The sequence below is a fragment of the Mixophyes fleayi genome, chromosome 8 (genome assembly GCF_038048845.1).
Source record: "Mixophyes fleayi isolate aMixFle1 chromosome 8, aMixFle1.hap1, whole genome shotgun sequence".
NCBI lineage: Eukaryota > Metazoa > Chordata > Amphibia > Anura > Limnodynastidae > Mixophyes > Mixophyes fleayi.
In genome coordinates, this window is record NC_134409.1 from 115,320,942 (window position 1) to 115,346,931 (window position 25,990).

At 42.4% G+C, this 25,990-nt stretch overlaps 1 protein-coding gene across 2 annotated transcripts in view; it reads left to right on the forward strand.

Moving 5' to 3' along the window:
- The window catches only part of CACNA2D3 (calcium voltage-gated channel auxiliary subunit alpha2delta 3), a 790,245-nt gene that overhangs the window by 577,115 nt on the left and 187,140 nt on the right, over positions 1 to 25,990 (forward strand). For both annotated transcript variants that reach the window (XM_075183245.1, XM_075183246.1), the window contains one exon: positions 23,845 to 23,928. In XM_075183245.1, coding sequence (XP_075039346.1) covers positions 23,845 to 23,928 — 84 coding nt within the window. The remainder of the gene's footprint in view (positions 1 to 23,844; positions 23,929 to 25,990) is intronic.

Here is a 25,990-nt window from a genome sequence, read left to right on the forward strand (position 1 = left end):
TTTTCTGGCCCAATTCTACCCACTTCACTCTGGCTGGCCACCCACGGGTGCCTTCCTATGCCATGGAGGTCTACCCAGTGCCTTCTAGGGTTCTCAGTCACTCAGGCAAATGCAGTTAGAAAGTAAAACAATAAATTTCTTGTTACAAAAACAATCACTAAATTATTATATACACACAGTAAATAAATGCCAGGCAGGTTTACCACATTATCTGTCCCTTACCCCGCTAGCATAAGGTGTTACAGTCACTTGGCTGTCCGGACTTGACGACCCATGGATCAGCCAATGTATTTTACTGGTAAAGAATGGCAACTCTAAAACCAGCCACCCTGCAGCTTCCAGTCCCAGAATGAATATATCCTCCCTCCTAGATGGGCTCCTTACTTCTAGGGTCTAATTTCCACAGTGTTTCCCCTCCCGGCGCAAACCCCTGGGTCTATCCTTCTTAACCATTGGTGGGTGCTGTATCAGGGGGATGGAGGGGGAGTGGAGATGAGCTGTACTTCCACAGAAGGTCCCCTGCTGGGCTCTAGACAAAATTTTTGAACTAGTCATGTTGAGAACAATGGATACTAATTGGCCTTCCCCCTCAGCTGCATCCTGCAACCTGATCCCTACCCATAACCCCCCTGGCTTCACATTAAGGACAATGAATAACAAACTCACTGCCACATCATTAATATACAATATACATACTTACAATGAGCTACAATGTCCCCTTATCCACATGTAATTAGACACTGCAGTTGGGCTGGGAAACAAAAGCAAGGGCTATAAAATGTACATGCTGTAATCCACATTTTGTGAGAAACGAAGAACAGGCTGGTTATGGTGTTATCAAATTCGTTTTGTCACAGTAATTTATTAAAAAGTTTTAAAACCCCACATATGTTTTTTCACTATGGCCCTCAACTTGCCAAGCAGAAGAGAGGGGGTTCTTCCCATGAGTCTCCCCTGATTGGATGTCCACACCACCATCCTGACAAACGGCTCCACCCCTTTTGCAAATTCTCCACTCAATGACACATAAAGAAAGTCAAACTTTTATTACATTATTGCTTTTTTAAATCACATGGACAACAGTCCTTCATGTGCTCCACATACATCCCAGAAATCTTATAGAACAGAATGTAACAATTTGACATGCAAAGTGATAAAAAAAGCCACACTTTTCACCATGACTAGTCTACTGTGAAAAGCTCAGTAGTTTAATTGTTTTTATTGTTCAAAGTAACATTTTCCTTCATCCATATGTTTGCAATGTATCACCGCATTTAGTTACAGCATGCACACACAGCTGAGTTAATGATTCAGGTATGCGCGTTTACAACTGTTTAGTCCTCTTTAAAACAACATTGGATTTTTTCAGCTTAACGTGGACTTTACTTAAAAGTAAGTTTAGCAATTTAATTAATTTACTGTACTTCATTCATGAAATTAAGGATAAGTAGTTGCAGGAATTGTACATATGTGTATACGTCTCTCTTTTTTCATGACAAACATAATCACCTTTAAGATACATTAAGGGCCCTGTGTTTCAAGGTTATATGGTTGACTAATCGTCAGCTCATTTATATGGATTAGCACAAAACAATTTCGTTTTAATGAATTAATGTGGAAAACTGCACATTTATGTTTTTAGATAATCTCTGCATATTTACGGCCTCATGTAGCGTTGGACCTTGTCCTTTTGTGTGGTGTCAAATATGATTTTCACTACTGCCCATGCCCAAATAAGACTTACGCTTGAGTTTGTACGCAGAGTCAGTCCTATCTTGCACATACAACTCCTTACATGTATCGAAGCGGATTGGAGGAGGCAAGGCCTGTGCGAGTGTAGGCCAAGCACAGTTAGGGGCGTGTTAAGTAAATGCAACCTATGTAGACCTGGACGCAGACACAGATATGCTTGTCAGGAAACGTATATCTGTTGCAGGTACTCTACCCCGGGTGCAAGTTACGAACTGATAACTATCAGCTGAGTTGCGTCTGACTCAGTACACAACGCAATTTATGCTTCTGTATAAGATGTAAATTGTGTTCAGCTGTACGTGAGCTTCTTTGCGTCAGAATAAGTCCTTAATATCCCTTTTTCTACTTTTTAAGCCATTTCTCTGTACTTTACTTTCAAGACTATTGCCCAATGTAATGCGGATGCTTTAATCATCAAGTTAAAGGCTATACTCATACCATGTCTATAACAATGTTGAGAGCCACACAGAGCCTAAATTGGCTACTTACAAAATATAAGCTCTTGCACTAAGATGACTAATGAGATTACAAACAATCTAAGATATCTTGATTTCTCTCATGATATGAGAACATTTTGCACACACGTTCTGATTTATATAATAAAGGATCAGAGTTTATTCTAGGCTTAGTCGTCTGTGAATTCTTTGTGCTACATTTTATAAGAGAAGTTTCCCTCACAAATAGATGTATTAATGCATATGTCAGGGAGTTAGAAAGATTATTCTTGTACCATTCTCATCCACCTTAAAACCCCTAGCACAAAGCGTACTTATGTGCACACGTGGGGAATTCGCTGACATAAATATGGCTCTTTTAACGATTGTTAAATAAAGATTTTTGCTACAAGGATCAAGTCAGTGAGGAACTGAATGGAACCTATGTGAGCCGCTTGGCTGCCAGGAGGTACAGTAGTTGTTAAGTTTAAATTAAAATGTTAACTGTCACCATATATTGTGTGTACCTGAAAACCAAGTATTTAGAGATTACTAAAGCGGTATTAAGTCTTTCATAGCTGTAAATTCTGGGAAAATTTGTTTCTCCTAATATAGGAAAACAGAAGAGGCCTAGTCTCAGGGGGAGAGTTAATGCCCCCACTTAAGCAGCGTGAGGCTTTCTAAAGCGGCAAATCCCATTCCTCTCCTGGGAGCACCGGCTGCAGTACAGATAACCTACACTTACCCTTCTTGTACAGGGCTGGGAAATCTACAGGGGCTGCCTGACAGAGCAGGAATTAAGTGATTTCAACAGTTCTAGGGTTTTTCATTCTCTTATGTCATTTAAAAAAGGAACAGTAATCTCTCTAATTGTTGCTTGCCGCTTTTCCTGGCAGAGCACATGTAGCCAATGGAATATTAAACCCAAATGCATAAAAGTGAGATGTATCATTACGAGTTGAGATTTTCATATTTACCAATGCAAGAAAAAAAACCCATATACCCTCAGGGCCATCTTAACAACATTATGGTGCACTGCTTTGCCCGGGGGCCCCTAGATATAGATATATAGATGTATACATATACAGATATAGATATATAGAGATAGAGATAGATAGATGTACTTGCTCAGTGACCCTTGTAGGCTTTTTTGTAGGTTTTTTTCTTTTGCAGGATAATTTATTCTCAATAAGAGCCATGCCTATGGGGCCCCCTTGCCCATGGGGCCCCGGGGCAACTGCCCATCGTGCCCAATGGAAAAGCTGGCCCTGCGTAGCCTGTCAGTTTACTGAGAAACAATACATCACTGAGGCATGAGGTAGATTTATCAAATCTAAAACGTAAAAGGGGCAGTGTTGCCCATAGCAACCAATCAGATGTTAGTTAACATTTATCTAGTGCATTCTAGAACAGTGACGGGCAACAGGCAGGGCTGAAACTAGGGCTGTGCTATAGGGGCCACCGCCCAGGGTGCAACGCTGACGGGGGACGCAGTTTATGAATATTTTAGATTCATTTGCTTAAAATGGAGGGCTAGGGGGCGGATTTTTTGTTCCTCTGCCCAGGTGCTAAAATTTAAAGTTACGGCTCTGGCGACAAGCGGCCCTCTGAACCTTGACCTGCGGCCCCAGTTTCTTCCTTCTCTATTGTCAGATTGTTTTCTTATAACTTGTAACACTTGGTTAAAATGGCTTATTATTGTACTATTGTATTAATATTATTGCATTATTGTATTAATTATTGTGAATAGGTGCCTTTTACTTTTATTACATGTATTATTATAACTTATTACTGTGATTAAGGGTACCATGCGGTCCGTGGAGTGTTTCAGGTTGCCTATCACTGTTCTAGAAAACAATAGCTATAGTCTGATTGGTTGTCATGGGCAGATTTCGTTCACCTAACCCTTTGTGGCAGAGGATGGGTGCCCTTTAACTCTCCTCTGTTTTCTCTCCTGTGCCAACATCCCCTCCTAATGCCAGTGGCTTTCCTTGAGTAGAAAACGAGCATTATAAGAAAGCATTGGGAAAAGAATGTGGGCAGTCCCAATTAAAAATAGGGACAGACTTGGCCAGGTCTTTGATCCGCCTCAAACTCACCTACGATCCAACCATCCTACTGACCTTCCTTAATCACAGCACCAGTCCATTGGCCACCCCCCTTTTCCCTGATGTTAAAAGTGGATATCTGGGACATATATGTAAAGGGTATTACGAAAGCTCATTTGGGTTTTTAAAATACAGTAAACAAGATCATTACCTCCATGGTAGTATGTATAATTTTAGATTGAGCAATCCATTCATTGAACTGTACGTGAATAAGAAAAGTCCATAGAACATGGCTCAATGGCCTATATGAGGAGTGATTTGAGAAAGTCTGGTAGACTGCAAGTTAGACTAATGAATGCAATTGGTTGATTGGTTGCTATAAGTAACAGCACATGCATAATGTTTGTACATGTTATTAAATAAAACTTCATGAATACATTCACCGGGGTCACTGGTGAAGACTAGTGCACAGCAACTGTACAAAGAGATGAAGTAACCCATAGCAACCAATCCCATTCTGTCATTTATCTAGTAGAGCTCTCCCTCTTTCCACTGTGGCAGGAGAAATAGCTGTAACAGAAAGTAAAGAGGGGGATGGGGGGGGGTCTGATGGGCATTTGAGTGGTCTATGGGGGGAGGTCTGATGGGCATAAGGGGGACATGTGGATAGATCCTCATGTTCGTCCCTCTTGAATGTGGATGGCCACACATATGGTCCTTGAAGTAAATCAGGTTGCCCATTAAAGGTTTAGATAATAGAACAAACTACTGATTATTTTTTAAAAGTTACAGCATATTATTACCAGTGCGCCAGTTGTTAGAAATACCCCCCTCTATGCCCTTTGCTCTGTAACGCTTTAGTGGTGTAAGTGACATTTACAGCATTTACTGTACTTTATTTCACACAATCTTTGCACCATTTTCTTTTCCATAGTGCCATTAATCTGTATCATTAGTTGCCTTAACAATCTAACATTGCAAACATAATGAAAAGCATTTAAATTCTTGGAATAACCAATTGTAACATTAAAATGAATCACAGAAAATATGCCCTCAGTCCGTGAGGCTGTCTCTCCCTCACTTCTTTGTTTTAACATTTCTTTTTAACCTTCTCCACACACACACACACACACACACACACACACACACACATACACAGAGACAGACACACAGACACACACACACACACACACACAAACAGACACACACACACACAGAGACAGACACACACACACACAGAGACAGACACACACACACACACACACACAGAGACACACACACACACACAGACACACACACACACACAGAGACACACACACACACACACAGAGACACACACACACACACACACACACACAGAGACACACACACACACACAGAGACAGACACACACACACAGACACACACACACACACACACACACACAGAGACACACACACAGACAGACACACACACAGAGACACACACACACACAGACAGACAGACAGACACACACACACACACACACAGAGACACACACACACAGACACACACACACACACACGCACACACACACACAGAGACACACACACACACAGACAGACACACACACAGAGACAGACAGACAGACACACACACACACACACACACACACACACACACACATACACACACACACAGAGACACACACAGAGACACACACACACACAGACAGACAGACACACACACAGAGACACACACACAGACACACACACACACACACAGAGACACACACACACAGAGACAGACACACACACACACACACACACACACACACACACACAGAGACACACACACACACAGACACACACAGAGACAGACACAGAGACAGACACACACACACACACACACACGCACACACAGCAGGCCATTCTGAAAACAAACATATTTTTTGCATTATTTTGTTCCTGAGTCCAAAATAATTAAAAGCAGATGCTTATTCTCCCGATCCTTAATGGCAAGGTATGGGGAATGTATATAGAAAGACATTTCTAAACCAAACGCCCATATGTAATATGGTTTGGCAGCCTGCATATACTTACAGAGCTCTAAATCTAATATGCTTACTATATTATTTAAGCACCTGGCATATATGGTGGGCATTTTCCTATTAGGTTACTGCTCCTATATCTTTCATGTCATGATACAAAACTGAGTAACATAAAATAAGCAACACCTTTCTAGATAAAGCATAACCTGAATAATGGTGGTAAGAGCAGATTTATGCATTAACATACAGTAGTACTTTGTGCATATACATTGCAAACTTACAGTGGTGTAAGTAAGAATGCTTTAGGCAGAAACAAAGTAACACATTACATGCAAAAATGGAGTTCCATTAGTCATACTTGCCTACCCCTGGAAACTTGTATCCGGGAGAGGGGACGTTACTGGAGGGCGGGAGGGGGCGGGGCCAATTTCAATATACACAGACTTACCTCAAAACAGATTTGCGATTGGACCACCATGGTGACAGCAACTTATTCCGAATGGCCAGCTCTTCGGCAGTACACTTTGATGTCATCGCGACCTGTATGGATGTTAAGTTAAAGCAGCAATGTCGGGACCCCGCAGGTTAAGTGTTTAAAGATTTACCCAGACATTGCCGCTTTAAATTAACATTCATACAGGTTGCGATGACATCAAACTGTACTGCCCAAGAGCTGTCCATTCTGAATAAGTTGCTGTCACCATGGTGGTCCAATCGGAGATCTGCAGCGTCGGTTTTCAGGTAAGTCTGTTTATATTATAATCGGTCTTTGCTAAACTTGGATTTTATTTGTAGGTCTCCTCGGTGTCGGATTTTTCAGAATCGTTAAAGTGAACCCAACCCGGTGAAGCATTTCAGCCGGATACATTATATCATTGAATTACGTTGTCTGAATTACTAATCAATACAGAGCAGTTTCCCTCACTCTGACCAATCAACTATCACCAATCGGACAGCAAATCTGCCATTATCATTGCGGCTCCTTGCGGAGCAAGTCCTTGATGTCCTATATGTTTACCAAGTAGGAAGAAAGAAGAGGATCCCCCAATGATTTAAGTGAGAAAAAAAATTACTGAATGAGGATGTATGGGGGATTTTTATTTTTAATAAAGGCTTTTTTAGACTGTGTATGTGTGTTTAGTTTGCTGTATTTTTTTACAGGTGCACTACATGTCCAGGCGGACCATAGATGCCAGGGCATGTTGGCACTTTTATTTCTACAAGTTCCCGAATGCTATGGCAGCCATGTGTATGATGGCACTTGTAGTTCTACAAGCACCAGCATATCCATACACTTCAGGCATGCCATGGGACATGTAGTGCACCCACAAAAATTATTCAGCCACAATTAAGTTTCCCTAATGTATTGTTGCCGTCTAGTGCTGATAGCTGCTGTCGCGGGAGAACCCGTGCTGTCCATCCCCCAAAATTGCTGCTTCCAATCTAGTCTATGAGCGCAAATGCTGGCAGTACATTGGGGGATGGGACCATGCTGTTTTTTTAAAGACTAGCAAGGTCCATGCTGATGGTCACCATCAGCACGTATATTGCAGCAGGGGTCAAGCACCCACAACAGATATACACCTGACAGGCATACCTGTGGGTGATTCCACTGTGACTGCGTTATCATGCTCTTACTCTACTTACCCTATGCCGTTTGGCCTTTCCCTCCCCAGCTCCACCTCTCTAAGAGTACACAGCAATACCTCACAGACGCCTGAGTCTGTATTCGGACTAAGAGGGGCCGGATTAACCTGAGGGCTTTGTGGGCTAGAGCCCAGCGGCCTCGGGCAGCTGAAGGGCCCTAGAAACTATTTAACATAATTGTTATTTTTTTATTTATATTTTTTTAAAATAAATTCTGTACCGTGGGTATTCATTGGGTCGGGGGCGTCCCTGTCCCCGGCTTCCACTGTCGAGTCAGGGAGAATGGCAGACATCTAACAGCAAATGTGATGCTGTTAGCTGCCTGCTGTCACTGTAGTGTGCAGTAATCTCCTTAGTGAGGAGATCTTGTGAGAGTAAGACTATGAGTCATAGTCTGGGTGGTGGCTGGCTGGTGGGAGATCATCATGACTTGGGGGGGCATGTCAGGGTGGTGGCTGGCTGGTGGGAGATCATCATGACTGGGCGGGAGTGCATGACAGGGTGATGGCTGGCTGGTGGGAGATCATCATGACTGGGCGGGAGTGCATGACAGGGTGGTGGCTGGCTGGTGGGAGATCATCATGACTTGGGGGGGCATGACAGGGTGGTGGCTGGCTGGTGGGAGATCATCATGACTGGGCGGGAGTGCATGACAGGGTGATGGCTGGCTGGTGGGAGATCATCATGACTGGGTGGTGACTGGCTGGTGGGAGATCATCATGACTGGGGGAGGAGAACATAACTGGGTGGTGGCTTGCTGGTGGGAGATCATCATGACTCGGGGGGAGAGCTTGACTGGGTGGTGGCTTGCTGGTGGGAGATCATCATGACTGGGGGGAGCATTACAGGGTGATGGCTGGCTGGTGGGTGATCATCATGACTGGGATGGGTGCATGACAGGGTGGTGGCTGACTGGTGGGAGATTATCATGACTTGGAGGGGGGGGAGCATGACAGGGTGGTGGCTGGCTGGTGGGAGATCATCATGATTGGGGGGGGCATGACAGGGTGGAGGCTGGCTGGTGAGAGATCATCATGATTGGGGGGCATGACAGGGTGGAGGCTGGCTGGTGAGAGATCATCATGATTGGGGGGCATGACAGGGTGGAGGCTGGCTGGTGAGAGATCATCATGATTGGGGGGCATGACAGGGTGGAGGCTGGCTGGTGAGAGATCATCATAACGTGGGGATCATGAATAGCAAAAAGGATAAAAGATAAGAGAAAAATTATATAGTTTAATATGTGCTAATGGATTGTGACATCACCACCTTGTAAGAATAAATTTAATTGTGTCTTTTAACTTCCTTTTGGCATTTTGAAAATAATGATTAGGTATATTAAAATGAACAAAGGTCAAACGACTTATGCCCAATCATATATTACTGGGGACCCCCAATAATATCGCTCTAGGCATAAGTTGTTTGACAAATGGGGACTTCACAGTTCCCCTAGCCCAGGGGCCTACAGTTTTATAATCTGGCCCTGGGTCTATGGCTGGTTACATACTGGTTACACACTGCCAACAACTGAAAAAAATAAAAATCCCGATCAACATGCCGATTCATGTGTACACACTATACACGTTTTACATGAATTACCGTCAGATCTGTGCTCTTCACCCGTCATAACTATTGGCCGAAAAAATTGTGACTCTGCACACTCCATAGAGATCTATGGACACTGCCGTTGTGAGTGCATACTCACTGCAGAACTGGAGTGATATTGTTCTATCATTGAACAAGACTTTTATTCCAGTTTAAAAATAAAATCAAATGATACAATGTGCTTTAAAAGAATAATCGTTCATCGTTACACACTAATGTGATATCGGGCCGAACGGTCTTTTATTGTGTGAATAAACAGGTGAAAACCTTGTAGTGTGTACCTTGTAGTGGGAGCATTATACTTACTCATTTGTTGGATTTGCACCCAACTGGACACAAGGCCCTACGTGGACAATTTAGACACATCAGGCTCCTCTCACCACGTCCCACAGACATTATAGCAATCTCATGCAGATGCATGGTACTAAGTCCAATGCAGGGTAGTAATAATAGAGAATTGAAATGAGGGGAACCTATTAGACATTCTAGTGACGCTTCAAAGTTTCATCTGATTGAAAAAAAAGAGAAAAATGTTTCTCTTTGTTCCATCCCTATAACTGATTTACACCTTGAGTTAAACTAGGCTCATTGAAATAACATATTATATTTTAATTAGTATTATTCTAAATATTACTTATGGTTGGAAGATCTAGGGGTAAATTTATTAAGCTGTGGGTTTGAAAAGTGAAGATGTTGCCTATAGCAACCAATCAGAGTCTAGCTATCATTTTGTAGCCACTACTAAATAAATGACAGCTAGAATCTGATTGGTTGCTATAGGCAGCATCTCCACTTTTTGAAACTAACGGTTTAGCAAATAAACCCCCAAGACATTATTAGTTTGGGTAGCTCTCTGGGGTTGCGCTAACTATGTAATAGTATTTTTTGGAAGAATTAGCAAAAACAATATGTTTGCCTTACAAAATAAAGTCCATACGTTATCTTTTTCAATATGCTACCAAAAGAAAGTTCTGTCTCGCCTGGAAAAAAAATATTGGTTAGACAAAGAAATTAAATTGAGTGAAATCTGATTGCAGGTATGAAGAGTATCACAACTGCAGATGTTCATAAAATAAGGAATTGAAATACATTTAGCTTTTGGTGTATTATGAGTTTTTAACCTGAGATGTTCTGCATTCTGTAGATATGTATCAAGGAGCAGTTGAAACAGAGTAATAGGATCAGAAAAAATCTAAACCCCACCTTCCAATAAATTTGATTTGCTGACGCTAAAAGGGTGGGGCCTTTTCAGAATGTTGGTGTGGACAAGCAGAAAGTGGGCATGCTTGGCGGATCAGGGCAGGCTTTGGGAGCGGATTGGTGGGGACTAATTGTGTCCCAATTTTGCGGTTTTAAATGTTGGAAATTATAATTTAAATAATGACTGTAAAACTGCTAGTGCAAAGTGTAAAGCAATGCTCCGAAAATAGGAACTTTAAGGGGCTGGGTGATGTATGTATTTAAATCGATTTATATTCAGTTTCTGTAAGAAAAAAATATCTATCTGCAATCCTTAGGATCTACCACAAGCAAAAAAAGTACAACTTCAAAGTTGTCGTTACCAGTAAGAATAATAATCCAGACAATGTTCTGTTATAGTACTGCCCTAATAATGTCCCTATGAATTTTACATCACCCGAAGACCCATTTTGTGGTTCAACTATTCCTGTCATCCTTTCCTTTTGGCTAAAATAAGCACAGTATGGCAGTTTTCGAGTGCCAACTGGCATGCACATTAAATCCAAAATAAATGGCTTCGATTGCCAATCAAAACCCATTCAGTTCTAGGTTAAGGTCTTGCACATAATACAACACAACAGCTTTCAGAATGGCAGTCGCCTTTTCCCTGTGAAACAAGTAAAGAAGTAACACATACTTAATCTTAATCACCGCAGTCAAATTTACAAGTTCTATTTATGAACAGATAGCTAAATATTCTATAAATCCTATTCATGCACAGTTGTGTAAAGTTTCGAGTGTACGCATCATAAATTGTAGAGAAAAGATGTATACTGAGGACACGTACAAAGGAAAGGCTAGTTTACTATTTACATATCTGAAGAATACAGTCTAGTCTGCAATAGATAATTATGGAATGTTTCGTTCCCAGGACATAAGAGGTAGAGGTTGGTTACATACCTAAGACTATCATCAGAACCACAGATTACCAATAAACATTTCTCAGCAATCCAGGTGCTGCCGGTCTCTATAAAAAGCAGAATTTAAACTATTTGAATGCCACACCAGCATTAGCCTAATTATCAGCTATTAAACTGGAGGAATTTCCTGTTTTCCTGAATGCCTGCTTTTGTTTCGGACAGTTATTTCCCCCCCCCCCCCCCCCCCCCCTCCTGTATTTCAGGACTGTCTAATATTTTGTCTTGTTTGTGGGATGCACAACTCTATAAAACCTCCCCGTGGGGTTGAGGTCCCAAGAACTTATTATTTTCCTGCCCCCTTCTTCAACCCCCGGGATGTGTCATGATAGATCATTGCACAGACCGCGGGCTCCATTTCAATAAAACCTAAGTTACTTTTCCTGGAAAGATTCTGTTTTCATTCCTTTGAGCGACTTGAATGTAACTGCACAGGTAAATATACACATTTGCTTATTTATAATTTAACTTTCTTGGCATAAAGCTGAACAGATTCTGGAAATAAAACAGACAAAATTAAACTAACTTCAGGGAGCTTGGCATAGATCAGTTTCAGCATTGCTGACACCAGTAAATAATGGCAACAGCCATAATGAGATAAATATTGTGACTGTCGACTGTGGCGTATTGTCTGTGTCTTTGTTGTACATAACTCAAATATAAACGTTATATATTGTTTTTAATTTAACGAACTATTAAATAGAAATATGTCTTGCACAGTTACTACTCCCAGGTCTGAAAGATGAAACATTTAACAATTATTTATTGGTAGTGCCATGTAAGCACCCTCTTAGCGTGATAAATTTCCCCCCCAACATACTGTTTTATTTTAGACTAGGGGGGAGATTTGATAGCTAAACTCTAATTGGTTGTTATTGTAAAAAGGAAAAGTGAAGGTGTTGTCTACAACAACCAATCAGATTCTAGCTATCATTTTATAGGAAGAAGCATCAGTTTGTATTGACAATGAATTTATCATAAGTATCAATGGGAAAAAAATACTTCAATTCCACAATGTGACACTATATGTCACCAAAGGGAAATAAAACTAAAAATGCCAGTGTACAGTCATGGCCAAAATTTTGAGAAGGACACAAGTATTGGTTTTCACAAAGTTTGCTGCTTCAGTGTTTTTAGACCTTTGTGTCAGGTGTTGCTATGGTATACTGAAGTAAAATTACAACATTTCATAAGTGTCAAAGGCTTTTATTGACAATTACATTAAGTTTATGCAAAGAGTCAATATTTGCAGTGTTGACCCTTCTGTTTGAAGAGCTCTGCAATTCGCCCTGGCATGATGTCAATCAACTTCTGGGCCACATACTGACTGATGGCCGCCCATTCTTGACTAATCAATGCTTGAAGTTTGTCAGAATTTCTGAGTTTTTGTTTGTCCACTCGCCTCTTAAGGATTGACCACAAGTTCTCAATGGGATTCAGGTCTGGGGAGGTTCCTGGCCATGGACCCACAATTTCTATGTTTTGATCCCCGAAACACTTACTTATCACTTTTGCCTTATGGCAAGGTGCTCCATCATGCTGGAAAAGGCATTGTTCATCACCAAACTGTTCTTGGATGGTTGGGAGAAGTTGCTCTTGGAGGATGTTTTGATACCATTCTTTATTCCTGGCTGTGTTCTTAGGCAAAAATGGCCTGTCAGTGGGGCTGCTGGGACCGAACAGGTAAATAGATTAAACAAATCACTCCTTAAAAAATAAACAAATACACTTTCAATAACTAAAAACATTTAAAAAGTTGCTTAAAAAGTTTGTCTACATTTTTAAAGGTACCTTCACACGGGTTATAATACAGTGTCATAGGCAAACCGAGGAAGAGGGGGGGTATGCTAGTGCCTGTAAACCCCCCACCAAGCCTGCGACACTGTATATGTGAGGTGGCTGAACCCTGCTCCCGCTTCATACAGCTCTGCTTGAAATGGGAGAGCTGTGTGCACCTAACAGTAGTGCACGCAGCATTGCCCATGTATATTATGGGGATAGGAAGAGTTGGAGAGCAGCCAAGCAGTCAAGTCTAAAATTATAGCCACGCCCTCATGCATGCTGGTCACTCCCACTGGCGGCGGGTGTGGAAACCCCCCTCTACAAATCCTGCATTAGCCCTTGAGTGTTAGATCCAACTTTTCACACTTATCATTTGCCTGAGATAGTACCTTCAATTAAATCATGCAAGTTTATACTGCTAAATTAATATCTGCTTCTGGCCAATAGCCTTCAGAAAAAACAAAGAATAAAATAGTTGGTATAGAATTTATATTTATGCATTAGATTAAACATTATTTTGTTGTATCTCTTACTAAAATAGTTTGCAGTTTCATATATTTTCAAAAAATAAAAAATAAAACTTTCTGATGTAACCAAGCCATTCAGCCCAAAACACCTACACATACCGGAACACAACAGATAACAGAGGCTGGGCTGTAGGCCTCATCAAACCAAACATTGCGGTCTAAATCATCTTAAAAATAACTTGAATCCCCACATCCTTGTTTTTATAGAGAGGTGTTAGTACCTCTGTATCCTGCAGTATCCAAAATTAATACTGTAATGACCCAATGCATGCTTGCTGGCCAAAAAATATAGATTGCCCTACCTAATTGCAGTCTAGACTTCAAGGCAAAGGGCCAGATGAAATGTATAACATATTTGTACTCAGACTTCAGAAAACACTTCAATTCCCTAATAGCGCTAAAACAGTTCTCGAAAATTTAAAAATATAAAGCTACAGATATTCCTAAGAGAAAATGTCAAGAATTTGCCTTTTTTTAACAATAAGTTCATAAAATATGGTTTTCCGATCAATCTGCTCTGGTTAGGAACATAGGGGATAACATGGAGCTTATTGGGGTCCATGGTTTATAAATTGAAATCTAAAAAATACTAGGACGACTATGGTGGTCTTTGCACACAAAGAGGGGAACAGAAAACTAGAACAATATTGTCATATGAGTATTTTTCAGTCCACCTCATGCATATGATTGCCATAAATCTATTACCCTAATAAATAACAATACAATTCAAGGAATATGAGAAGTTTACATTCTACAGTGAATTCAGCATTCTTATTTATTAAAGTAGCAGATTATGTATTGCTGCACAATGTACAGCATTTAATGACAATGGGGGAAAAAAAGGGAAAAAAAAACTCTGAGTATCTAGCATGCTAATCAGCCTGACTAGTATGTTAATAGCACAACTGGGCAGCGTTCTGTCCATAGGCAAACCGAGGGGGGATTTCATAGTGCCTGGAAACCCCCCTCCAAGCCGGGGCACTGTATAATTGAGGTGGCTGGACCCTGCTCCTTCTTCACACAGCTCTGCTTGAAAAGGGAGAGTTATGTGCACTTAACAGTAGTGCACGCAGCATTGCCCATGTATATTATGGGGATAGGAAGAGTTGGAGAGCAGCCAAACACTGTCTAAAATTATAGCTACGCCGACATCCATGCTGGTCACGCCCACTGGTGGCATGGTGTGAAAACCCCCCTCTACAAATCCTTGCATTTGTCCCTGCTGTCTTAACACTTACTCTCAGACCCCCACTTACGTGTTTCGGAAAGTAAGGCATGTTTAGAGGACAGTATGGGGGTCTGTGATGGATAGAGATGCAAAGCATTCTAGTTGAACCCTCTTCTGAGAAAGAGAGAAGGTTTATTTCTTTGCATTGACCCATTAGTTTCCAATTATTTAAAAATCCAATGCCTTCCTTCTGAGAGGTCATCTTTAAAGAGGTAATATGAAACAGTATGGTTTTACGTAGTATCTAGCACACTAGGTAAGTGTAAAAACAGAGTTTTGCTATAGTGTCTATACTCTGGCGAAAGCTCAGAGAAACAGAGCACCTTGTACGTATATTGCGCTATGCTTAATATCAGACGACTGTCTTCTTACATCACAATTTTCCTGTCTCGCAAAAGAGCTCTATCATCTTGATGTTTTACCCCTATGCTATGCAGCCTTCAGATGTGCTAACAAAAAATAAAATTTGCAATTTTAGGATTAGGTCCTAACAATTCCCAGGTAAAAGCATTGGCCAAAATTCACATAGAAAATTAATTCTGCAAACTAATGTTCCCTGACAATTTCTTGTTGATATGTGTCAATCCAAAACTGGGAATTATGTGTTCTGCTTGAGTCTTGGCCATATTCTCTAAACGTAGATGGTGTGGGATTACTTCATTCCAGCTGACAGTCTAATTTCTTGGAAGGATAAGCAGCCATTCTTACGGAATTAACATCTTAAAAACTTATAAAACATGTTTTCAAGGCATAAAATCTGATCAAACTAGTTCTGCATTCAGCCCTCCTGTAAAACAGAATGTATACATTGCACAATATGAAAATTGATTTAATTTAACATTTTATTTTTTGACTCCCCCAGGCCACATTCTTGTGCAACTCCACCATCACACTCATTGCCGCAGAGCTACAGCAACACCAATAAATTAGATCACATTATAAAAACCATAAAAATGTAGACTATTAATAAAATATGTGGCATATGTTCAGTACCTCTAAAATGCAAAGTGCTCTACAACTCCCATTCCAAAATACTACTATCGATTCAGAAAGTATACTCTGTTTCTCAGCTTGTTTCAGAGTTTAAGTATTTGTGACCCGACATTTTATATTGATTGGATAGTCATTTTTTGTACTCACAAGATTTGGCAATAATGAATAACATGTAAAACTAATATTTGTAATTTGGATTGATCGACAGTGAATGTGCAGCACATCTCCATTAGTTATTAATTGTATTTTGCCAAAATGAAGTAATAAGTATTGCCCTTGCCTGATCCGTCTGAGTGCGCATTGTTCAGTATCCTGCCACTTTTGTCCAGTGGTGGATCCAGGGGGGGGGGGGGGGGGGGGGGTGGGGGGGGGGGGGGGGGGGGCGATCGGGGCATTCACCCCCCCTAGCAGCAAAAAGCTAGGTCCCAGCCGCCGATTAAAACAGGAGGGGCGGGGCTAAGCGCGAGCGGGGGGGCGGGGCTAAATGTGGGCCAGCCAATCAGAGTGGTCCCAGTCGGCGACCACAACGGGAGGGGAGGGGCCAATCGCGGGCAGAAGGCGCGGTTAACGCAGGCCAGCCAATCAGAGCAAAGGAGGGGCGTGATTATGCAAAATCCCCACCCCCTAAACATAAAGTCTAGATTCGCCCCTGCTTTTGTCACATGACTCATTTTGTGTTTCAAGATGGAATAAATAGTAATCAATGAGATCAAAACACTTAGGGCCTGAGTCATTAAGGAAAGTAAAGCATAAAAAAAGAGTAACTTTGCACCTTGGCAAAACCTTGTTGCATTGGAAGGGGAGGTCAATTTAAATAAAGGGACAGATTTAAAGCTGGGGTAGGACATGTCCTAAATCAAACTTAAATTTCAGTGTAAAAATTAAGCTATGAAGTATTTGTGTGCTACAGGAAAAAACAGCCAGTATTCAAATTATGTGCAAATTAATAAACTAATTTGCTCCCCCCTGTATTACAACATGGTTTGTCCAGGAGAAAATGTACTACTTGTTTTGCCTCACTTTCTTTAGTGAATCAGGCCCATAGATGTGATGATCAGGGGGCGAACAGTGTATCGGCGGACTCCATAGCAAAATTAGGTAGAGGCTCAGCGATACCACTCTCGCCTCTCTGCCCCCTCTTCTCTCAAGTGCTGAGCGGGACCTCTCCTGAGCTTGCACAGCCCTGCACATGATCAGTAGAGACTGTAGCAGGGGGTGGGGCTCAGGAGGAGCGGAGGCCTTGGTGGTGGGGGCACCCTGACAGAGCTGTGCCCCCCTCACCTCTGGCCCACCCATAGTCCCTAGTGTTTTAGTAAGGAAGGAATCATTTCACCTGGTGTCAGCAGAAGACAGAATTTCACAAATATTGTGTTCACTTACCAAAAAGTACTTGCAGGCAATTCCTTTTATTTAGATTATGCGGAATATCATTGGGCATAATAGTTACATTGAAATCTGAATTTATTAGGAAAATCATGTATTATCTAAAATGCTCTTCTTTTAAGTGGCAGCTTATTTGAAGTTTTGTTCAGTGAACATGATGAAATCATGATGTTCTGTGGCGACAATGTATGGAATTCCAGTGTCAGTATTACATCCAAGAAAGCCACGACTTCCATGTTTACAAATGTTTCTGGTTTTGGTTATAATGTGGTTTCAGAGGGTCTATTGATAGATAGTACCAGCAAATGTCAGCAGCTAAGGGATTCGTCGATTACAGCGCAGTCAGATCTCCATACTAACTATGACAGTCAGACTCTAACATCTCTGTACCTCATCTGGACACAATAATAATAGCTCATAGACCCTTTTTCTCTAGGTAAATCACTGAAATTGCAAGCTATTCGCTAGACAGGTGTATGCTATTAAGTAGATCACTGTAAAAACATATTTTTATGGAGACTATTGTAGAATGCATGCTGACCAACAGGTAAAGTATTAGGCATATGACTCTGGTAGGATTTATATTAGTAGGTAGACTGAGGTAGGGTGTATATTAGTAGGTAGACTGTGGTAGGATATATAATAGTAGGTAGACTATGGTAGGGTATATATTAGTAGGTAGACTGTGGTAAGATGTATATTAGTAGGTAGACTATGGTAGGGTGTATATTAGTAGGTAGACTATGGTAGGATGTATATTATTAGGTAGACTGTGGAAGGATGTATATTAGTAGGTAGACTGTGGTAAGATGTATATTAGTAGGTAGACTATGGTAGGATGTATATTAGTAGGTAGACTGAGGTATGGTGTATATTAGTAGGTAGACTGTGGTAGGATATATATTAGTAGGTAGACTGTAGTAGGATATATATTAGTAGGTAGACTGTGGTAAGATGTATATTAGTAGGTAAACTATAGTATGATGTATATTAAGAGGTAGACTGTGGTAGGATGCATTTTAGTACTAGACTGTGGCAGGATGCCAGGGGGAACTATCCACAGCAACCCTGATCTAAAAGAAGAGGTCAGGTGTACCAGCACAGGTGCCCAGCAAGCGGGTACACCTGCAGCAACAGTTACCAAAAAGGAAGCAGTTCTAGGTGCTGTTGAAGGAGCCTAGTGATGGCAGAAGGTCCATCCTACTACTCTTAGAGAGGAGCGATTGGGATAAAGAAAGGGGATGGTTGAAAATCAAGCCCAGCCAATCCCCAGCAACACAGACAGGGTGGCACAGAAGGTCCATCCTGTCACATCACCTATGCAATCTTACTTCAAATGCAATTTCTGTAATGATTTCACCAACGATTCAATGTCCCGATGAACATGCCCATTAATGAGTACACACCTACACAATTTACCTTCAGATCTGTGCTCTTCATTTCTCGTAACAATCAGCTGAAAAGATTATGACTCTGTACACACTCTACAGATATCTGCCTACACTGCTGATCGTGACTGCGTACACACTTCCACATTTGCCCAACATCATTCCATCGTTGATCGTGATTTTTAGGAAGTTGATAAAACCAAATTAACAGATGCAATGTGTTTTGGTATGATAAAACATGATCATGAGAGCATATACACTCTTGCAATATCTGAACAAATGGGAGTGAATTGTGTGATCTGCACGATAATTGCATAGATGTGTGTCCAGCTTATGAGGCTTATTATAGGTAGTTTGCAGTAGGATGCTTAATAGCCAGGCCCGGCACTCCCATTAGGCAACCTTAGGCAGTTGCCTAGGGCGCCGGGACCTGCAGGGAGCCGCTGACTAGATTTTCTAATATCTAGTCAGTGGCTCAGGAGAGGGTTGCAGCGGCGGCTGTTTTTCAGTGTCCGCGGCGCATCGGCGCTGACTGGATGGCGGCATGAAATCTCAGTGTAGGCGTTAGGACATAGGTAACAATGGTGATTTTCTGAGTAGTATTCATTTGACGCTACATTGCCATCTAGTGGCAGCTGTTGGTATCACTATGACCATGATTATTGTAGAAATGAGCCCTGGGAACTGTCAGTCGGTGATCGGTTTCTGTCCGGCACTTTGTTAGTATGCACCGCCCAGACCCTGCAGAAGCCAGCGTGACATTCCTCAAGTGCAGTACATGTCTATATAGGCAACATGCAGGGGGTGCGCCGTGTTGTGTGCACTATGTTCGGCGAGGTGGACAGCACTGTGGCCGCTCTCTTGCTGCGGAGGAAAGGTAACATTGCACTGTAACATGTAGTCATATTCCAGGGCCATTCATGTTCTACTGTGATAGTCTATAGGAACATGTGTGCATACATGTGCACTACTCACACGTTGGAGTCCTTCTTTATCATGTAGGTGGACACTGCTGTTTTTCAGTGGCTGGGGGGGGGCGCGAAATTTTGCCTAGGGCGCCGTGAACCCTAGCACCGGCGCTGTTAATAGCACATAGACTGCAGTAGGGTGCACATTATTAGGTAGGCTATTGTAGGATGCATATTATTAGGTAGATCGCAGTACGATGCATATTATTAGGTAGATAGCGGTAGTATGTTTATTAATAAGTATTCTGAATTAGAATGCGTATTATGCATATTAGTAACTAGACCAGTGGTTCCCAAACTTTTGCAGTTCGCGGCACCCTTAGAGTCTCCAAATTTTTTCAAGGCACCCCTCCAAAATAATTATTGAGCAGTCCTGTTTTAACAGTAGTTGGGTCAAAAAATTGTAATAAGTATTTAGGTCAGGACAGAAAAACTTATTTAGTTGTATGCAAAAATGCCCCCTCTGCATCCAGACACTCTGCCCTCTGGCACTCTGTCCCCTCTGCATCCAGACACACTGCCCCCTCTGCCCTCTGTCACGCTGTCCCACCTCCTCTGCTCTGTCACTCTGTCCCCCCTCCTCTGCTCTCTGTCCCCATCCTCTGCCCTCTGTCCCCCTCCTCTGCTCCGCTGTCACCATCCTCTGCTCTCTGTCCCCTTCTCTGCCCTCTGTCCCCCTCCTCTGCTCCGCTGTCACCATCCTCTGCTCTCTGTCCCCCTCCTCTGCTCCACTGTCACCATCCTCTGCTCCACTGTCACCATCCTCTGTTCTCTGTCCCCCTCCTCTGCTCCGCTGTCACCATCCTCTGCTCTGCTGTCACCATCCTTTGCTCTCTATCCCCCTCCTCTGCTCCGCTGTCACCATCCTCTGCTCGCTGTCATCATCCTCTGCTCCGCTGTCACCATCCTCTGCTCTCTGTCCCCCTCCTCTGCTCCGCTGTCACCATCCTCTGCTCTCTGTCCCCCTCCTCTGCCCTGTCCCCCTCCTCTGCTCCGCTGTCACCATCCTCTGCTCCGCTGTCACCATCCTCTGCTCTCTGTCCCCCTCCTCTGCCCTCTGTCCCCCTCCTCTGCTCCGCTGTCACCATCCTCTGCTCCGCTGTCACCATCCTCTGCTCTCTGTCCCCCTCCTCTGCTCCGCTGTCACCATCCTCTGCTCGCTGTCATCATCCTCTGCTCCGCTTTCACCATCCTCTGCTCTCTGTCCCCCTCCTCTGCTCTGCTGTCACCATCCTCTGCTCTCTGTCCCCCTCCTCTGCCCTCTGTCCCCATCCTCTGCTCTCTGTCCCCATCCTCTGCTCGCTGTCCCCATCCTCTGCTCCGCTGTCACCATCCTCTGCTCTCTGTCCCCCTCCTCTGCCCTCTGTCCCCATCCTCTGCTCTCTGTCCCCATCCTCTGCTCGCTGTTCCCATCCTCTGCTCGCTGTCCCCATCCTCTGCTCCGCTGTCACCATCCTCTGCCCTCTGTCCCCCTCCTCTGCTCTCTGTCCCCCTCTTCTGCTCTCTGTCCCCCTCTTCTGCTCTCTGTCCCCCTCTTCTGCTCTCTGTCCCCCCTCCTCTGCTCTCTGTCCCCATCCTCTGCTCTCTGTCCCCATCCTCTGCTCCGCTGTCACCATCCTCTGCTCTCTGTCCCCCTCCTCTGCTCCGCTGTCACCATCCTCTGCTCTCTGTCCCCCTCCTCTGCCCTCAGTCCCCCACCTCTGCTTCTCTGTCCCCCTCCTCTGCTCTCTGTCCCCCTCCTCTGCTACGCTGTCACCATTCTCTGCTCCGCTGTCACCATCCTCTGCTCGATGTCATCATCCTCTGCTCTCTGCCCCCCTCCTCTGCTCCGCTGTCATCATCCTCTGCTCTCTGTCCCCCTCCTCTGCTCCGCTGTCACCATCCTCTGCTCCGCTGTCATTATCCTCTGCTCCGCTGTCACCATCCTCAGCTCCGCTGTCATTATCCTCTGCTCCGCTGTCACCATCCTCTGCTCGCTGTCATCATCCTCTGCTCTCTGTCCCCCTCCTCTGTTCTCTGTCCCCATCCTCTACTCTCTGTCCCCCTCCTCTGCTCTCTGTCCCTCTCACTCTGCCCCGCGCCAGGCGCCAGCCATAAAAAAAAAAAGGACACAGAAACTTACCAATCCACGCGGCGCTGGGACCCAGCAGCCTCCTCTCTCCCACTGCTTGTTACTGACGTCGATATTCAGTGACAGCTGCGGGAGAGAGGAGGCTGCTGGGTCCCGGCACCCGACGGATTGGTAAGTTTCTGTGTTCTTTTTTTTTTTTATGGCTGGCCGGCGGCACCCCAGTGACAGCGCCGCGGCACCCCTGGGAGCCGCGGCGCACAGTTTGGGAACCGCCGAACTAGACTGTTGTAGATTGCATATTATTAAGCAAACTGTGATAGATTGCATCTATTAGGTAGATTGTAGTAGGAATCATATTATCAAGTAGACACGGTAAGATGCTGATAATTAGCTAGGCTGTTATAGATTATATATTATTAGGTAGAGTCTAAATGTAATATTCGTATTATATATACCTTATTTCATTGATTCTAAGATGCCATCGATTGTAAGGCACACACTATTTACAGTACTACCAACAGAAACAAAGCTTTAATTATATGGAATTGCGATCATTTCTCCAATGACGAACATTTACATCACTAATGTCAAAATGTCGACTTGCAGCTCTATTTCAATGTTCTTCTGCATGCACAATACCTTTTTGTTTCAATGTGGTTTCGTAGTGCAATCTTTTTGACAACATTTTGATTGCAGTAAGGGATCAAAATGAATGAAATACAGCTCCACTATAATGAAATATCGGTGGCTCCACATTTACAAAGAGCGCCACTGTATGCAGAGGCGGGGTGAAACGACAACAGACAAACTTTTGCCTGCTATTATATGATGCACCCGAGATTCTAAGACGCACCCGAGATTCTAAGACGCACCCGAGATTCTAAGATGCACCCGAGATTCTAAGACACACCCCGGTTTTAGAGATGTTTATACAGGAAAAATGCTGTCTTAGGATCGGAGCAATATGGTATTTTAAAGAATCTGGAAAAGTACTTGAATCAGGAAACTGCAGCATAGCTTAAATGAAATGACTAATAGGTAATGAGGAGCATAGCATCATGCAATGTATGTTGTCACTCAACGTTCCATTGCAAAAACATTTAACATTTAAAACTTCCAAAGGTAGGTGCAGGTGAAATGCACAAACCTACAATAATTATACTTATTTTAATCTGACAAATGTTATCGATAATTAAAATGGAAAGCGTTCTTTACTGTAAGTAGGGGACGTTAAGTTATGGCATTTCTTACCACTTTGGGGGTGATGGCAAATACACTTACATCATTTATAAAATAAATTGAATACATCTCTTACAAGAAATTATATCTTTACCTATAGTTAGTAAAGGACATTTTAGGGGTGATTTATCCAGGAAATGTATCCACTATGTGTAGGGTGAGGTAGGAATTTATTTTCCCCCTTGATAATAAATTGGTAACCGATGTACTGGGAGTTTTTTTGACTTCCTAAACAGAAATATAATTTATAAAAGGTTAAACTTTTGTCTTTATTAAACTTACTATGTAACTCTGTAATTACTCTGGATCCTTGTCTCACTATAACATGATTTATACAACCTTACAGTAAAATTAAGAAAGATGAAAGTCTTTTAGATAAGGTTTCCCATGAGATAAACATGTTGTTTTTATATACAGTAGGTTGTGTATATTGTAGGAGTATTGACGGACACAGCAGGGGGCCACCGTAATGGAGGATTACAGGAGAAAATGGTTTGCACTCAGCAAGTTAAAATGTCCCCACCACCTCAGATAAATTCTGTCATTGTATTATATCTAATTTGTTTGCCAATTTTCAAATTGTCACCAAGTTGTTTTTTTTTAATGAATTTCCAGTATGAAGAAGGGAAAAAACGCAGGAAACCAAATTATAGCAGTGTGGATTTATCAGAAGTTGAATGGGAAGACCGAGATGATGTGGTAAGACATAATTTTACTAATGGGAAGCTGATTTATTAACATGGTTAAACTAGCCCAAAGATGCTGTAACCCTCATCAACCAATCAAATGTCTACATTGATCAATCTAGCGCGTGCTGGAACGATGAAGGTTAATATATGATTGGTTGTTATGAGCTCTAGTGAATGTGTTATTTACAACACGTTATTAATGAAATCATTAAGACTTTTTAACATGGCTAATGTGAATTGAATCATATTTTTTTTATTAATTTGTCTATTGTGTTTAGTTTTGTTAAATTGTTTCTTGATGCGGTTTGTAAAGATACCAGAAGTACTTCCTTTGTTAAAGGATCTGTCTCCTTCTAACACATTCATTCCCATTTAGAAACCCTTTACTTAAACTTATCTTTTACTAGTACTTACTTTTCACACCATTAGTCAGGCTCCAGTGTGGACACCTACATCAGCAGGCTCAGGAGACCACAGCTCAGCAGCCATACCCCATAATAGTCCTTTGCTGGGTTTACAGAATCTCTAACACTCAACGTAAACTTTCCTACTTCTCTGTATTGTGCTACATGAGAAATTTATACCACTATAATACTGTCAAATAATAGCCATAAAACAATAGCTTGTCATTGTTTTAGTAGGGAATATAAAAACTACCGGTATATTAAATTAATAAAGTTTAGCTAAGATGGTAGGGTGGATTGATTTGTCTCTTAAGATGCCCATACACAGCTACATCCGATGGCCTGGCCTGAGCAACCGAATCTGATTGCAAATTGGACACAATGGGTCTGATTCATTAAGGAAAGTAAAGCAAAAAAAAAAAAAACGACCAACTTTGCACCTTGACAAAACCATGTTGCATTGGAGTGGGAGCTGAATTTAAAATGTAGGGACTGATTTATAGTTGGGGTAGGGCATGTTCTAGTTCTTTAAATTTCAGTGCAAAAATAGAGCTACTAAGTATTTGTGTGCTACATAAAAAAACAATCAGTATTTAACTTATGTGCAAAATAATAAAATCATATGCACCCCTTGTATTGTAGCTTGGTTTAGTCCAGGAGAAAATGTACTATGTTTTTTGCCTTACATTCCTTAATTAATCAGACCCTTAGATGTGATGATTAGGGAGCGAACGAAGTATCGACAGACTCCATAGCAGAACTGAGTATGGGCTCAGTGATTTTTTTTTTGCTTTACTTTCCGTAATACTTTCCTTAATGATCAGGCCCAACCAAATTGGAGAAAGTTTGGACAGAAATGTTGAACTTGGTCACCCTACCTGAAGCTCTGGTCCGACTCTAGCCCCCTTACATTGGGGGCTAGAGTGCTTCATTGCAGTACACACCTGACATTAGTATGCACTGCATTAGAGGGGCAGTTGATAGCAGCAGCGCACCTCCCAACTCTTGGGGTAAGATGTGCAGCAGGGTGTCTCTGGAACAGTCATGGGGGCACTTCTTGGACATTTAACATCACAGGTTTTTTCTCACACTCCACACACAGAGGTGTGCAGGAAATCCTGCGATGTACAGTAATACCCGGTAATGAGCCCAGCCAGACATTATTGTAGAATTGTATTGGCCCCTTGGAATTAGGAAGATATACTTGATGCGCTTGCACAGTGAGACAACCCCGTAAATTGCGACTGTCCTTCCTATATTGGAACATTTGGGCGGTATGGTCATTCATCACTAGGGCTGAACAAATGTATCTTATGAGCCCAGTTTGTGTGGCCAATGAGTATCCACAGTAGTAAATAATGGTCATTGGCCAACTTTAACAGATGTTGATCAGGATACTGGGATGTTTTGGGCTCATACACACAGATATTTTGTGTCAGCTTGGTCTTAACCTTTCCATCTGGCTGTCTGATATGCAGGGCTGCCAAGAAGAATTCAGGGCCCGGGTACAACAAATTCATGGGGCCCCCCTCATAGTGAAGTAAGCCCCAAAATTTTTTTGCGCCGCCTTACGGCGGCGCAAAAAAGATTGGGTATATGGTCATATATTCAGGGGCGTGGCTAGCCAAACGGCAGTGCAAAAATTTTGGGAGGTGCGGTCATGCATTT